Raw genomic sequence first — 15,229 nt, 5'->3', positions numbered from 1 at the left:
CCCTCTGCAAACTCCTTGCAGCAGGGAGAGCTGGCGGCTGATCCCAGGGCCACGTCGGTGGGCCGCCTCGCTGCCGGGGGGCCCGTGCCCGGCAGCTCAGCGCAGACGAGCGGCTCGGCCAGGGCCAGGAGCGGGGAGCCCGCGCCTCGCTGCGGGGACCGACCCGTCGGCTCGAGCCCGCTCACCCCGTTGCCAGCCTAGGTACCGTGCAGCACCGCGGAAGCAGCTTGCCAGCGCCAGCCAGACACCCTCCCTCTAACATTAAAAGTTACCTACACGGCAGAAGATTTTTGATTGTTTTCTTTTTTTTTTTTTTTTGCTCGTTGGTTTGTTGCAATTTTTAAGGCGAGAATTCCCCAGAACAGATGCAAGGTGCCTAATTGGGTGCTAATTGTTCCCATCACCGACTGCCTATGAGAAGTCCAAGCCCAGCGCTGCTAATAACTCACTACCCATCAAAGCAAACAGTACCAGGCTCTTGAATATTTCATGCAGAAAATGTCCAAGATGCAGAGATTACTCAAGACGTGTATTTTCACAGGCAATTTACAGGGATCGAGAAAAAATGGCTTTAATAGACACAAGCGTCGAGAGGCGGCTCGGAAACGCGCCTCCCCCCGCCCCCCCGCTCCCGCAGCGCAGTGGATGTTCAAGAAGCTGCGCCAACATGCAAAACCCAGCAAGAGATGAAAAACCCACAGCTCTCCGGGCCCGCTGGGCGTCCTCCTCCTGACACTTGTTCTGCCTGCCTCGTAGCGCTGGGGATGAACGCTTGCAAAGCTGTGAGATGCCGAGATTTAAAAAAAAGTTAGCCTTAAACAACAAGAACAGCGCGGCCAGGCAATTTGAAGCAGCGGCTCCCAGGGAGCACCCTTGGCCAGCACGGGATTTATTTGGAAGTTCAGTGGGGAAAAGACATATTCAAAGGCCTGTTGGGGGCTGCTTTCTGGGAAGCAGGAGGAAAAAAAACCCGTTTGTGGGGAAGAAGGGGAAAACACGTAGGCAGGTTTGTCGTTCTCGGCGAGGAGCCATCGGGGGAGCCAGCCCAGGCTGCTGGGAGCAAAGAGCCCCTGCGCACTTTAGCATAGGAAGCTCTGAGGTCCGGGCCAAGAGCTGCACGTGGGGCTGCAGGAGGGAGTGGGGATCAGCTAGAGAAACGAGAGGGAAGCCAGAGCAAATTCCACATTTCTGGATGATCCTCTACCAAAGCTTGCAAATGTAGCACGGAGAAAAAGATCTATGGAAAGATTTGTTTTAGCCAAGCAAAGCTATTGGCCAAATTTGGAGACTGGAGTCAACTCTTCTGGTATGAACTAGGAGGACGTTATTTCTGCTTTTAGCAAAAAAATCACCTCCCGGCCTAGCTCCGGAGGCTCAGAACGGGTGAGCGGTAGCTCCCATAAGCCACCCTTCTTCCCAAAGCTGCCCTTGCCCAGGAAGACGGGAACTGAAGGGAGGAGGCAAAAGGAGAGAGAACCAGAGAGATGCAGATTAGATATTAAGAGCAGTGAGAAAAAAAGACAATGAGGACAAATAGACAACAGATCAACTGCTAAGTTAGGAACTGTTAATTGGGAAGTTTAGTTATCCATATATATCTTCAGGACACTGCATTTTGATTCATCATGGATAAGAGCAGTTGAAAGATTTTCTTATCCTCTCATCTATGCTCAAAACCTGTTATTACCCGGTAAGGGAAGGGAAGAATTAAACGCACGCATCATTTGATTTTAATTGAAGGACTGTTCTATTTCATTGAACTGCTAACTAAGCCGAACAAGAGATTGTGTTTACATAAGCAAACCCTGAGTCAGTATAGACTTGCTGTCACATTAAGTCAATACTTATGAAGGCTCTCTATTTAATTATTCAGTGCGAATTGACTTATTATTGTGTTAAGAGTGTGGTTAGCCTTGAGCAAGATAGCCACCGAGCCCAGTATCCAGAGGACTCCTCCAGCCCAGCCGGCTCGCCCGCCCGCCCCTCTCCTCCCTTGGGAAGCAGAAGCCACCAAACCCTGCAGATTTGCAAGTTTGGGGTGGATCTGGAGGCCCCGGGCATCACGCTCCCAGCCTGCAGAGCCACCTCTAAATCCAGGGGCGGTTTTTTTTTCCTCCTCCTCCCTCTTCCCAGACAAATGTGCGGACAGCTGAGCTGCTCCTTCAAGCCGCTCTCATTACAGGGTATAATGAGAAAGCTGAGCTGCCGCTCTGCTGTTTATCAAAGCAACATCCGTTATAAATGTCACTTTGTCTGTGCTAAACAAAGGGCGCGAAGACAAGGACGCAGGTTTAAAAAAAAAAACAAGACGACAAAAAACCACAGGATTTTGTTCCCGCGTTTTATGTTCAATCAGTACCGAGCCGGGCGGGATTTGCTCCTGGCCTCGTGCCCACCTCAGCCACCCCCAGCCCTACGAGCCCTGCTCCCCGTCCCAGCACCAAACGGGGCCCGTTTCAGGCCAAGGATGTTGCCCCAAGCCAGGCGTCCCCCTTGGGTTTTGGGTGACGAAGCAAAGCTTTCCCTCCCCAGCGCATTTCTCATGAATTCCCTTCACCCGCGCAGGGTACGCGCTAGCTAGAAAAGGCTGATCCCAGCCCGGGGGCTGCTCTTGGGAAACGGACCTCAGCGATGCACGTGGAGATGCAGGGGACCGCCGGGGCCCAGCAAGGAGCTGGGCAAGACCTGGCCTCCCCAGCCAGTTCAGCCATGCTGAAATGCATGGAAAAAAAAGGGGGGAAAAAAACCACAAGAAAAAGAAACATTACGCTGCCTTCGGGTGCTGAGGAACGACAGCCAGTGGAGGCTGGGAAATTCTTCAGCACCAGCATCAGTGAAGCATATAAGAGCAGATTATTTGTGTTCCTGACTTGCTGATGCAAGATGAAAAATACAGCAAACTGCAGCTGCTGAAATCAGCTCTTTTCTCCCCTTTCCTTCTTTTTCCCCCTTAGCTGAGGTTAGTGTTTTGCAAAAGGTTTTTATATTCTGGGAGCTAAAACCTGTCCGTTGCAATCAGACACAAAGCTCAGGGAGTTTGTCAGAATCCTCTGTTGTGCTGGGAAAAGCTTCCTGGCACGAAAAGCTTCACAAATTGCACCGATCTGTGTCTGATTGCTCCCTATTCTCATGGCTGGGAGTTTGGAGAAAGGGTCAGGGCTGGGGGACAGGAAACCTCTTGGGGGCTTTTTAAGGCCTCAGAAAAACAGAGGAAGAGCAGGAGGATTTCAAGCTACCAAGAGTCACCTTTTCTCCAGCCAGCCTTCTCTACTTCCCAAATCTTCTGTCCAAGTGGTGTCAAAGAAATGCACGAAATAAGAAAAAAAGGCAATATGATATTACATTGCGCCTGAGCCTCCTTAGGGAATAGGCTGAGACTGTTTAACTTGATTCATCTATAGCCTGCCTAGGATTTCAGCCCAGGGAGCTGGTGCCAAGAGACTAGAAAAACCCTGGCACATCCCCAGGCCTCCTGCTGCCGAGGGGGACCGAGGGGTGGAAAGGCACAGGTTGGCGCTCGCGGGGCCCCGAGCCCGCGCGGCTCCTGGCCGCGATCGGGAGCCCTGCCCGTGCAGGGACACCGCCTGCGAGTCAAAACACCTCTGTCCGACGCGCTCAGTCTGCACAACTGCTTTCAGCTGTAATGAAAAACTGATGGCTTTTATCTCCCCAACTTTATGACTATTGATGGGGCAGCGGCTGGTGTTTGACGGCCACTTAACAGCCAGCCCTGTGCAGCCGGAGAGCGGCGGCAGAAAGCCATGAAACCTCCCAAACAGTTGTTTTGCCTGCTAGACATCCGTGGCAAATTTTCAGCCAGGCAAAAGTAAATATATAAATTAATACACCCCCCCTCCAATTCCTCTGCTTCTTTCCATTTGGGAGTGGGAACAAAGTAAGCAGAAAAACAGAAAAGAAAGCATGCTCCTTGCAGGAACGGCCCTTTACGAGTGACCGCAAGGTCATTTCTGTCCGGCAGGGCCAACCTCCTCCCCGCTCGAGCATCTCCTGCCCTTCCTGGCTCTCCGACGCCCTCCGAGCCTCTCCCGCCGAGCTGGCCGGCTGCGCGGGTGGAAGGAGCACCCTCGGGCTCCTCGCCAGCCTTGGGCTGGGTCCGCATCCGCCTGCACCGACCGCGGCCAGGCTGCGGCAGAAAGCTGCCCTTCGCGGGCTCTCCCGGTGCGGAGCGCCTCGCCTCGCCTTAGGCGTCCGGCTGCGAGGCTTAATTGCGCTCCCAGCCCGGCGCGGGAGCGTTATCTCGTCTCCTGTCACCGCTCAGCTTGCTGATTTGCTTCAGAGCTCAATTGGCCTTGCCAGTCCCATGTACCGATAAGGAAGACGAGCATCAGTCCGCGATGCTGCCTGATAAGCGCAGGCACCACTCAGAAATCCCCGCTGTGCCCCTGGGGCGGCCGGGGCGAAGGAGGACGGAGCCGGCCCGCTCCAGTCATACCTCTTGCCAGCACCCAGAGCTGGGATTACCACCTGGGCAGTGGCTTTCCGCCAACGCTTTGTTATTAATAAACGCAGGGGGGCCTTGGAGACGAAGGCAGAGGCCCTTCCTGCGATGCACAGGCTAACGGTGCCGTCCTCCTCCTGCAAAGCAAGCACGGAGCCACACAGCAAAAGCAGATATGCCGCACAAGCAGCCGCCCCGAACCGCAGGCGGGCACCGAACCCGCAGCACGGCACTGTGCGCAGCCGCTGAGCGGGACCTCTTTGCACCAGGCCAAACCCATCCGAAAGCCGTGACACCTCCAAGCCCTCCGAGCAAGCACAGACAGCAGCTGCCAGAGGAGTCTGCATCCGGCTTCACTGCCACTGCCACGCAGAGCTGCCCGGACATCGCAGCCTCGTGCAACGCTGCGGCCGTCCCGCGGCGGAGCTGCCCGGACATCGCAGCCTCGTGCAACGCTGTGAAACCCTGCAGCCGTCCCGCGGCGCCGGGGATGTCTGGGCACTGGGGATCCGCCACCTCCAGGGGACGACACGCACAGACAGGAGACTTCTCCGGGCAGAGCCAGAGGGAAGGACGGAGCAGTGCGGGCAGAACAGCGCCGAGGGGACCCCAGGCCCGAAACAGCAGCGAGCAGAGGGCAATAAAGTGCATATCTACTCATATAGCAAGCTGTGCACATGATGCCAGGGGCGAGAAAGCCAGACCCTCCCTCCCACGCAAGGCAGCGCCGGCCGAGCAAAATTCTTCCAGGCGCTGGGCACCGCTCACCCCTGAATAGGCCACTGCTTTTAAATACTTCCGCAGCTGCAGCCCCCCCTGCGACGGGAGGCATTGCCGTACCCGGGCCTGTCCCAGCGCTCTCCGGGACACGCCGTGCCGGGAAACGTATTCAGACTCGGAGCAACCTGGTGAGCGCACGTCCCCCACGCGGAGGCGGATGCCGCACGCTTCCCACCCTTCTGCCGCTCCACCTCCGTCAGGCTAAATTTCATTTCATGCTGGAATAGGCTGATAATTAATGCTCCGCAGCCTCTCAACACGTGGCTAATGCGGGTTATTCCCCTCCGTGAGCTGGATGCAGCCCCAGCGTTTAACGCGCGAGCGAGCGTCAGGGCCGCTGACGGAGAGGTGCTGCCATTAATTTGGCCGCAACTCAGCGCAGCCCTGATATCTTTTATTCATAGACACTGGCTTATGGTATTACTTTTTGATAAAAAGCCACATTCCCACGTTGCAAACACATTCGCTTGCAGTGAGTGGAGGACCTGGAACTGTTATTTATTTATTTTGCCACCAGACTCTGGGAACCTCCATCACCTTGACGGCAAAGAGACCTTCCTCCTCGCAGGAAACAAATTCTTTATGAGGCTGATCCGGCCCCTGGAGGGTGACGAGCTTTTTTTTTTTTTTTTTTTGCCATATGAATAATGAGTTTCATAACAAAGCAAAAACCTGATCTCCCTTGACTTAGCTCTGCCACAGGGAAAACGCTGCTTTTGCCAGTGATGAAGTTTCGCCTAGGGATGCTGAGAGCGTGCTCAGGGGTCCCGCTGCCTGCGGGGCTGCGATGCCGCCGCTGCCGTGGTGCCTTTGGTGCATTGGTTCCCCCGTGGCTCGGCGAGACAGAGCAGAGCCCGTTCCCAGGTGGGAACGGAGACGGCGCAGCTCCCTGGGGACCCTGCACCAGATCTAGTGGCAGCAGGTGGAAAGGCAGCTGCCTCCAAGCTGGCGTTTGGATCGGCGGGCATCGCTCCCTTGCAGCCTCGGGGCTCCCTGGAGGGAGGCAGCAAAGCAAACGGCGCCCAGGGAAACGCAGTCAGCGACCCCAGGCCTTGGGAACCGCCCGCAAGCCTGGAAAAATCCTCAGCTCCACCTTGCAGCAAGAGGGGAGACCCCCGGGCCGCCTCTGAGCCCACCAACCTCTGAACCGCCATCCAGAAAACATTAACTCTGCACCATTTTACGCCGTACGAAACGTAATCCTAGCACCAGGGGAGACCCAGCCGGCAAACGGCTCACCGCGCTGGGAAAACGCCAAGGCGCCAGGTTTGCACTAGGGTCGTGCAAGGAGGGAGCGTTGCAACCCCCACCGCGGGCCAGCCCCGAATCCCCTCTACGACCCGCAGGTCTCCTCGTGGCACGGAGGGGCTGGGAGAAACCCGCGGCAGCCCCGGAGGCGCGCAGGGAGCCCCGTGCCACGCAGCCCTTACCGGCAGAGGTGGTCCGTCCGGCACATGCTCCGCAGATCCAGGCAGTTGGGTTTCTCCTTGTCCTCGTAGGAGCAGGAGGGGACGATGGTCTGGCGCCGGCGCTCGGCGCAGGCCTGGTCCTTGCAGGAGCAGAAGAGCAGGCGGTAGGTGTACTCGCTGGGCACGCGGTCGAAGAACTGCCGCAGCGCCTTGTGGCACTTGCGCCGGCTGCAGTGCTCGGCCGCCGAGATCTCCCTGCTGCAGGTGGAGATGTAGCTGGAGCGCAGCCGCTTGCAGTTGTCGTTCAGGTTGCAGGCTTTGGCCGCGTCGAGGCAGTGGTTGCTTTTGGAGTTGGCGGTGGGGTCCATTCCTGCCCGGGGAGCAAGCGGGAGAAGGGGTGAGCGCGGGCCAGGGGGACGGTGGAGTGGCTGGCGATGCCAGGACACGTGTGGCATTCATTTATGCCGTGAATCTGCAATATTTTTCCTAGTCAATTATTCAGGGAATAATTATTAATTATTCAGCCAGCTACAAAGTGGAATAATCTGCTGTGCTGCATGGGGGCCCAGCCAGCCTCTGCATCGCCTCCCGAGGCTCCCCAGAAACCAGGTCACCTCCGAGCATCCCGGTGCCGGCCCGGGGGCTGCTCCCACTGGCCCCTCCTCCTCCGAGGTGGGCTCGGCCGGAGCCGCACGCACCCTGGCCCGCGCCAGGACGTGCCACCTGCCAGGCGCCGGCCGGCTCCCGCATCCACGCCGGGAATCCCGGCCATCAGCAAACACAGCGCACGGGGAGGGTGGGCAAACAGAGCCGAACCGCCGAGCGGGAACAAGCACCGATTTTTTTTTTATTTTTTGTCAAAATGATGAATTGCCCTTGGCAAGCCAGGTGGTATTTTAAAAGCCACCTGACTGCACCAGTAATTTCTTCCCTACTTGCCTCTTCTCTGCAACCCAACCAATTTCTTGGATTCTTCCATTGTTCCCTGGTTTCCACTGGCAAAGACAAATGGGGGCGCGGAGGAGGGTTTCCTAACAGAAATAGTCGCCGGCCCTGCAAATTAGCAAACGGCAAGCAGCTGCCTGCGTGAGCATCATGCCCCTCCTGGTCTGGCCCCCGTCCCGCTCCAGCAGGACCAGCCCCCCAAGGGAGGGGCGCTCGGGGGGTCACGCCGCCCGCCCCCTCGCTGCAAACCCCCAGCCCCGGCCCCCCGTCGCGCCCCGGCCGCAGCGAGCCGTCGGGCTCCCCTCCCGCCGGGGAGCGCAGCCCGCAGCGCTGACGACACGAGCCCCGGCGCCGACGGAGGAAAGCTGCTCAGAGAAAGCCCTCTAAATGTCAAACGTGTCATCTGCGTGATTAATGCACCGCGTGGAGATCTACCACGGCAGCGGAGACGGGGAGCTTGATAAGACATACGTAAAGTGAATGCTTCTTATGATATATGATTTATAAGTAGATCTGTCTTGAAAAATAGTGCAAGAGGTAAGAAGGTCATTTGAGCTAAAAGAGACGTTTTAGTTAAAGGATGATAGGAGTGTTAACTCGCACCGAGCTGGGGGAGGAAATCCTGCTCTCTGCTCTTCATGCAAATGAGGCATAAGCCATGTAGGAATAAAGCCACGAGAGAGGGAGGCAGAAAGGGAAGACAAGTCCTTTGGGACTTTGCAGCCTCCCCGTCCAGCCAAGCCCCGACGATGGGACAGGGTAGGAACTGCCATTTCACAGCAAACCGTCTCCCCCCCCGCCCAGCCTTGGTGGGACTATAGCGTCCCTCCAGCCATGGGCTGAGCATGGAGGCAGCTCACGACTCTGATGCCATTGCTGTCTGCTCCTCGCGAGCATCCGCGCCTGCCCTGCCCGAGACCTGCGGGGACCTGGATGCATTTTAATAGAGCCGCCGCGTGAAAGCGCAGGGTTTGCGGGGAGCTCATTAATAAAGCACAAGCATGAAAATTTCATGAGGCGAGAAAGAAACGGGGAGCAAGGAGCAGGGGCCTCTCGAGCGAGCTGTCCCGCGCGGCGTGGCACGGGGGCAGGGACAGCAGGCGCAGGATGGCGAAGGCGGCGCTGCCGCCGCAGAGGTGGCGCGGAGGGGCTGGCTTCGCAGCAGGGTGAGACGGCGGGACGGAGAGGGCTGGAGCCTGGCAGAGCCGTGCAGCAGCTCAGGCACGTGCCGGGCACCCGGGAGAGCGGGGCTCGAACCCTCGCTCCGACGCACGCTCCCTGTACAGCCTTGGGCAGCGCACTTGATCCTCCTGCCTCAATTCCCCGCCGGTGGAGAAAAAAGGCCGAGACTCTTCCTTCTTCCCCGTGTCTGCTGCTGTCGTTCCTGCAGGGCCGGCTCCGGCGGCGGGGATCGGAGCGCTTGCTCCCGGCACTGCCAACTGCCCCGGTCCTGCAGGGCTGCCCCTCGCGGCCGAGAGCGATCAGAGCCCGGTGCACACGCGTGTGCATCGCCTCCCTCCTTGCTTACGCAGCCCCTTCTTCTAGAAAGGTAACATAATCCCACTGCTATCCCCATAGGCAATTAACAGTGCTCCGGCTCAGCCTCATTATCGAGAAACAACAGTAACAGCTCATTTGCTCTGGGCTTGGGGTCAGGACGGGGCTCCCGGGGGTGGCTCGCTGCCCGCGCTCCCGTCACAGCCTCGCTAGAGCTGGCCGGCCGGGCCCCGGAGGAGAGGGGGCAGCGGCAGGGGTGGAAAACGCAGCGCTGGCCATGGAGGATGCTGGAGGAGAGACCCGGAGGAGGCTCCCAGCCTCACCCTGCGGCCCTGCGCAGCCCCCGCAGCCACGGCGGCACGGCTCCGCGTCCCCTTCCTCCAGCCCCCAAATCGCTGGAAAGGCTCTCTTTTCATCTCACTCCATTTTTCTGAATAAATCAACCCATGGATGCTTAATCCCCCATCGCAGTCTCTTGGCTTTTCATACCTCCCAGCAGCTAAAATATTTCCTTGACGATAATTCAGTCCAAAAAAAGGAGGGAGACGGGAGGGGGTGGCATTGTCAGCCCGAGCCTGGCGCTAAGCTCCCCGGAGGCGGCCGCGCAGATTCCCGTCGGAAGTTAAAACCCGGCGGGTGCGCTAGGAAAGTGCGGCCGACCCCTCGCCGGAGCAGAGCAGCAAGTCACGGCGCTGCGAGCAGGGAAGGAGCCGCGTGTGCCCTCGCCCGTCCCTCCTGCAGGCGACCAAGGGACACCCCAAAACCAAGTGGCGCCGGGTGGCTTTCGGGGAAAGGGGTTAAGACGAGAAAGAGCGAGGAGAAGGCAAGGCACTGCGTGACCTAATTCGAATCGGCGGAGGGAGGAGAGGGATAGCAGTACCCAGGGTTGTCATGGAAATAGATGGCAAAAAAAAGTTCCTGTTGGCCCGGCGGTGGAGTTGGCTTCCCAGGAGGAGGAGGTGGAGGCAGCGGGATGCTCCGAGCGGCCGCGGGGCCGCGCCGCTGCCCCAGCTCCCGTGGGTTTTCCTCCTCCGCTCTCCTTGACGATTTCCCGAGGAGCCCCGGAAAGCCTGGTTCCTCCAGGAAAAGACAGACCTGCGCCTACAGACCGCACGCACCTTGCGGCCTCTCCTATTCCCCACGACTTTCTCAGCTGGTTTTTGCTCCCATCCCCAGGCTCTCACTGCCTGGACACGGGCGCAGCCCCGGCCGCCCGGCCTCCCCGCTCGCCCCCGCTCTGCTCCGCTCCCTCGCTGCCGCTGGGTCCCTCGGGCCCCAGATGCAGCAAGGGCTGCGTCCAAGCATCTTCCTCTGCTTAACGGCAGTGACACTTGGCTGGGCAAGGCAACACGTCTGTTGTGTCGGCAAGACAAACGAGGGAATTACAAGCTCTCCAGCTTGCTTTATCAAATCGTTATTTTCCCGCGGTTGGAGGCAGCTGAGTCCAACAGGGAAAAACCTAAACTGCAACCTGGGAAAAACAAATGCAGCCTAAGGAAGAGCCTGCTCTCTGCGGCCCTGCCGTGTTGGAGCTCGCAGCATGCCCCAGCCCCGGCCCGGCTCATCTGCTCCCCGCCGCCCGCCTGGAGCCAGACTGGCAGTGCCTAAACCCTCCAGGATGGCCTGAAACGGGAGGGATCTGTCCCAAAGTACATCAGCCCCTGCTTTGCCAACCTACCCCTAAAATCGCTCCCTGCTTGGGCACCCCAGCTGGGGGAAGCTGTGTGCTGCCAGGGGATGATGCTCGAAGCATCCCGTCTGGGAGGCGAGAGGGATTTAAACTGGCAGAGGAGAGGCTGGAGGGGGACAGGACCAGGCTGCGGGGGAGGGAGCCACAGGTTTCATTCCCGGTGAGCTTGGGAGCAGGTTTATATTCACAGGCAGGCAAAGATAAAACAGCGGAAGCATGTTGCTTTTATTACCTGAGAAAATTGAAGCAAGTCTGAATATATCAGAGAGACGAGAGGTGACCGGCTCATAGGGGGAAGCTTCATAAAATTCTTCTCCTAGAGTGGGAGGAAAGAAGGAGAAGAGAAAAAAAAAGCAAATTAAAAGACCACAGGGAATAACCTCAGCCCCCAGAGAGGCTCCAGCACCCTCCCCAAACTGGGGACAGCCGAGCTTAGGCCAAAGCCCCCGCTGGTCCCAGGTGCCGGTCCCTCTCCCTCCCCTCCCGCACGGCCCCAGGCTGCTGCCAGGGTACCCGAGGCCCCCCTGCATGGGAATTTTCAATTCAGGAATTGAAAAATGATACAGGATTTAAAACCATATCCTACCAAAAAAAAAAAAAAAAAGGAAAACTAAAAAAGCCCATTTCTGAGCAGCTCAGGTTTAGTTCTTGCTGGCTGAGGGTTTTTCGAACTTTCCTCCGCACGGCTGACTCAGTGAAAGCCGGGCTGGCAGCCCGCGAGGGCAGGTTCGTGCCGGCTCGCTGACGTCTGGATCCTTCCACTAACTCAGCTTGTTCAAGTTGGATTTGGCAGAGGCTGCATTCAAACTGACTTCTAATAGTTTAGTGAATTTAGATTTAAAAGGTCAACGTTTTGTGAATGCAGCCATAGAGTTTGGGCCAGCTGCAAGCTGAAAGTTTTAGGGTCTTTACTCAACCTTGGATTTTTCTTCTTTTTTCTTTTGGGTTTGAGGAAAGGCTCTGCTTAGAAGAACACTGTAAAAATCACTTTCTGCCCTGCTCTACCTCTGATGTATTTTGTGAAAATAGCAATATTTCCATGATTCCATGATTATTCCCAAGATGTGGAAGAATACAGGCCTGATCAGATAGCCCTGTCATTTTAGCATCAGAGCATTCCCGCTAGGACTGGGTCTGCCACATCGCATTACCCCAGGGGTATTGGTCTGCCCTGGCCAAAGGGGCTCCAGGCTCTACATCTCCAGCAAACCCGATGCATGAGGAAGATGCTCCAGTAGCCCGGGAGAGCGGAGAAGCCTGCACCTCACAGCCTGCTACCCCGCTTCGACCCACATTTGCTCTACCAAGATATTATTAGCCTGAGGCAGCAGCATTTATCCCTTGTAATTAAGGAGCCACTTGAAGCCTTGTGCTGGAAAACAAGCTCATTAAGAGGCGGGGAGCAATGAGGGAGGGCTTGCTCCAACCCCAGCTGCTCCTCAGCACCCTTCCCTAGACATCTGGAAGTGCAGAGCCTGGGTGGTTCCTGGGACCAGGGCCAGGGCAGGGCCCGGCCAGGGACATCCCGGCTGGACATGGGATTCGGCTGTCTCAGATAGCTTTAAAAATGGGGAGCAATGGGACTTCTAGGAGAAAAGGGATGAGGGACCTCTGGACCAGCAGCCTCTCCCTTGCACAGGGGTGCTGCAGAGGCTACAGGATCTCCAGCAGGGGAGATCGGGGCTCCCAGCCCGGTCTGCGGCAGCTCGGTCGCCAGGCTGTTGGGGGTCTCTGGCCCTGGCTGAAGCAGGAGATCTCCGAGGTGGAAACACCTGACAGCACCAGAGGAGCTTCGAGGTGACGTTACATGGGAGCAGCAGGCACTGCCAGGGCATGGATGGGTGCTGCCTGCCTGTGCTAGCCACCAGGAAGGAAATACGCTCCGGGCAGCTTGCAAAGTCCTCCCTTTCAAGCCAACCCCATTTGCTTTGCCGGGTTTCCTAATGCTCTGATGACAAACAGCACCTTTATTAAAGTGCATTTAGGAAACACTGTAACCTCCTGGTATATTGCTTTGCCGATGCAATAAATAATTAAATACTAGCTGAACCCTACTGCTGGCTAGGAAAATTACTAAGCATTAAAAGGGCAGTGGACTTTTCTTGAGCTAGCTGAGATGCAATTAACCTCCAGGAACAAAACTGGAGTGAAAGCAGCCCTCCTTAATGGCAGGGAGCGCCTGGCTCCCGCAGCCAAGGGGATGGACGGAGGGAAGCCGGAGCGGCCGGGACACAGTATCTTTACTAAAGGGTAGGTCGGGCTACACCTTAGGCTCCTCACAGCTTTTATGCTGTGAACCGCAGGATCTCCCCTAAGCTTCTACCTCTCCTTCAGACCTGGTAAATTCACTTCTTCCCACCACCTCCTCCTCCCTCCTCCAAGCATAGTCCTGGAGTGCCCAACCGGCAGTAAAGCTTCCTTCATTCATGTTTGCAGAGCCCTTTGAAATCGCTGAATGAAGGCTGCTAACGAGGGGTGAAGAACAATTAAGCAGTAAGTCCTGCCCTGGGCTGTTTTTTGGGCTAGCTAGTCACAGAGCTGACCCAGATTTGGAGGCAATTTCTACAGGGTCACCCCTCGGAGCAGTGCCCCGTGCAGCTCTATGCACGTCGCAGCCACCAGCAGACCCACCACAACCTTTCCCTCTCTTCAATCCAAGCTGATAAGGGAGGTCAGAGACCTGCATCCGCCCTGGGAACGGCTCCGCAGCAGAGCCCCTGCAGTGAACTCTGGCCCCTGGACTCTTGCTAAAGGAGGTGGCTTTAAGCCAGGGTCGTGAAACAGCAGAGGAGCAGGCATTTTGAAGGACTCAGATTAACACTTGAAATGGAGCCAAGCTGCCAATACACTTGGTGCCAGCGGCGGTCGCAGGCCTGACCTGGCGATGCACCTGCAGAGGGGCGAGCGGCAGGGGGTGAACCCGCTGCCTCCGCCGGCCTTCAGCCACCAGATAATCCTGCCTTCAATAAGCAAACAGCCCAGGGCTGGCAAAATCCAATTTCAATTACTTGCACTGCTCCAGCCTCTGATTTACTCCTTCACCAGCCTGCAATTACTCCTTCACCACCCTTGCATCAGGTTTCTGCAAGCCAAGGTCCCACCGAGCCCCCACTGCCGTCCCAGCCCACCAGCTCCAGTAGAGGATGGGCTGGGACAGCCCCACAGCACGCAGTCACCCACGTCCCTTCCTGAGGTGCTGCAAAGACCTCAATACCAGACATGGGACCACCAAAAGCACCAGGCACCAGGACCAGGGCTGGATGCCCTCAGAAAGTTCCCTCCTGCCTTTTTTCTCTGCTGATCTCAGAGTGCTTTAGTGTCTCTAAAACAGGAAAAGGAGAGAAGGGACTTGCCCAAAACCACAGGAAAAAGCCCCCTTTTCCTCCAGCATTAGTGATGCACGAGGACCTGGAGCAGCTGCCCTTGTTTCAAAGCAGTTTCTGCAGAGATGTTCCCCCTTGCCCCAGCCTTTCCCGGGAGGAACGTGCAGGCGCTGGAGCGGCAAACAGCCTGCAATCACAGCCCACACACTGGGAACAACACCCCTGCCACCCGCAAGCCCTGGGGAGCTGGGTCCCAGCCAGCAGTGCTGGCGAGAGGCAGCGCACAGGGCGCGGGTGCGGCCCGGTGCAGGAGCACGGGGCAGCCCTCCCAGGCGGGTTGCACGTGAGCTCGCAGCAGCCCGCGAGGGCGCTCACCCGCCAGCACCCTGCGCTGGGCCCTGGGGTGCTGGGGCAGGGCTCCCCCTAGGCAAGGCTGCACCAGCCGCCTTTCCCTGGGGCACACATGCAATGCGTGGGGCTCCCCAGCAGAGCCCTCCGCCTGGGTCCGGACCTCCTCACCGCCAGCATCCTCCCCCCCGGCCCGCCGCCAGCCTGCGGACGCGCCTGCCGCGTACCTTCGGTCAGCCCCAGGTGTATACTCCAGTAGATCTGAAGGCACTGAAGCTCCTTCTTCATGCCCCGCTTGCAGCGGCAGTCGTAGAGCGGGCTCCCCTGCAGCACCTCGAGGGCCGCCTGGCACTCCTTGTTGGCCAGCATGGTGTTCCTGTCGCGGCCGGCCAGGCACTGCCGCAGCGTGCGGTAGCGGGAGCTGCAGCTGGGCTCCGCGGCGCACAGCTCGTTGGCCCGCACGCAGTCCACGGGCGCCCGCCAGCCCGGCGGGTCCTGGCCGGGCAGCGAGGATGGGCCTGCCCGGCAGCGGAAGATCTCATCTGCACCAGGGCAGGGGAAGGGGGGACAAGGGCAGAGAGCAGTGAGGGAAGGTGACCAGGCGGGGTGAACTGGTGCCCCACGTCCAAGTAACCCGTTACCCCCCATCCCCAGGCCACGTATGCAGAATCACGGCCTGGACCATGCCCACAGCTCCCAGCCCTCCTGAACACGCTCGTACATCCGTCTGCGCCTGGCACGCGCTGCTCTGCACCGCTGAGCACGCACCAGAGCCGCC

General features: G+C 58.0%; 1 protein-coding gene across 2 annotated transcripts in view; it reads right to left on the bottom strand.

The window, feature by feature from the left end:
• GFRA2 (GDNF family receptor alpha 2) overlaps window positions 1–15,229 on the bottom strand; it is a 29,063-nt gene that overhangs the window by 8,580 nt on the left and 5,254 nt on the right. For both annotated transcript variants that reach the window (XM_068920698.1, XM_068920697.1), the window contains exons 2-4: window positions 14,679–14,993; window positions 11,013–11,096; window positions 6,670–7,018 (exon numbers count right to left, since the gene is read on the bottom strand). In XM_068920698.1, coding sequence (XP_068776799.1) covers window positions 6,670–7,018; window positions 11,013–11,096; window positions 14,679–14,993 — 748 coding nt within the window. The remainder of the gene's footprint in view (window positions 1–6,669; window positions 7,019–11,012; window positions 11,097–14,678; window positions 14,994–15,229) is intronic.

The sequence above is a fragment of the Struthio camelus genome, chromosome 27 (genome assembly GCF_040807025.1).
Source record: "Struthio camelus isolate bStrCam1 chromosome 27, bStrCam1.hap1, whole genome shotgun sequence".
Classification (NCBI taxonomy): domain Eukaryota; kingdom Metazoa; phylum Chordata; class Aves; order Struthioniformes; family Struthionidae; genus Struthio; species Struthio camelus.
The sequence above is the reverse complement of the archived record's forward strand: the minus strand, read 5'-3'. Positions and strand labels throughout refer to the sequence as shown.